General features: G+C 47.0%; 1 protein-coding gene across 1 annotated transcript; it reads right to left on the bottom strand.

Annotated features, from left to right (window-relative positions):
• Positions 1-373: 373 nt before the first annotated feature.
• Positions 374-1152, bottom strand: LOC127799884 (uncharacterized). Its single transcript, XM_052334123.1, has one exon. The coding sequence runs from the start codon at positions 1004-1006 to the stop codon at positions 611-613; it is 396 nt and encodes a 131-aa protein (XP_052190083.1). The 5' UTR covers positions 1007-1152; the 3' UTR covers positions 374-610.

Here is a 1152-nt window from a genome sequence, read left to right as displayed (position 1 = left end):
CTTAGAGTAAACCTAGTAATCACAGTTCAGGCTGTTCAGCAACAAGTAAAATTTAGATGTCACAAGTAAAAAACTCATCAAGTGCAAATCAAAAATATCAATCTCTCATCAACACGGAAATTCTACCGATCACAATCCAACAGCCAAGAAAGTGAAAAGAAAAATAAGGGTTTTACCAGAGGAAAGTCAACAGCTATAATAGAGGAACAAAAAAAGTCGCATGTCCAGGGATGAGAAGCAATACGTCTATCACTTTCCAACAATGAGTCAATCACGGCAGGACGGCTCTCTGAACAAGTCCTATGCATGTCAATCGCTTGCTTGCTTCATTGGCACATTTTTTAAAAACATATATCTCGAATCTCACAAGTAATGAACCACAAGTACCAATCAAATTATATTAATATCTTATCAAGGACCAACTATCCTACAAGTTCAGTTGTCACCGAGCGAATCAAAACACCGATCTAAAATTAGGTGTCCATTTCACCAATCAGATTTAAACCAGCACTAATCACAACATAATAGGGGAAAACCAAACCGACGAAAGATAAGTTGAAAATCGATCGATGTAAGCGAGGAACGAAAAAGAAGTTGAAAATCGACCGATTCAGTCACTGCGCGCCTTCAACTTGTCGAGGCGCTTGTTCAACTGGTCGAGGCGGACGACGAGGGCGGTGACGGAGTAGAGGAGCCAGTAGAAGATGAGAGCCGCGGCGATGAGGACGGCGTTGCGCTGGCTCTTCATGATGGACTTCTGGTGGCGGAGGTGCTCAGAGGGGCTGCAGCTATCGGACTCGCAGGTCGGCCGAGTCTCGTACTTCCAGTAGATGTCCATGAGCAGGAAGAGGCAAAAGGGGACGATGGAGAAAAAGGGCTTGAGGAGGCCATGAGTCACGCTGATTAGGCCCTTCCGGATCGGCTCCAGGCCGGGGATCGTCAGGAGGAGGAGCATGATCGCCTCTGCTCCCGCGGCGTACCCGAGCACCACCCACTCTAACGCCATTTCCGATCGGATGATAACCCCGAAAGAACAACGCCGGAGCTTCTAGTCGCCGATCGACAGAGGAATGGAACCGTTCACAGATTTCGCAGAAGAGAGACAGACAGAGATCTGAGAGTGAAACGGTATTGGCCTTTGGTAGATAACAA

The sequence above is a fragment of the Diospyros lotus genome, chromosome 4 (assembly GCF_014633365.1).
Source record: "Diospyros lotus cultivar Yz01 chromosome 4, ASM1463336v1, whole genome shotgun sequence".
Taxonomy (NCBI): Eukaryota; Viridiplantae; Streptophyta; class Magnoliopsida; order Ericales; family Ebenaceae; genus Diospyros; species Diospyros lotus.
Note: the sequence above shows the minus strand (reverse complement) of the source record. Positions and strands in the feature narration are given on the sequence as shown.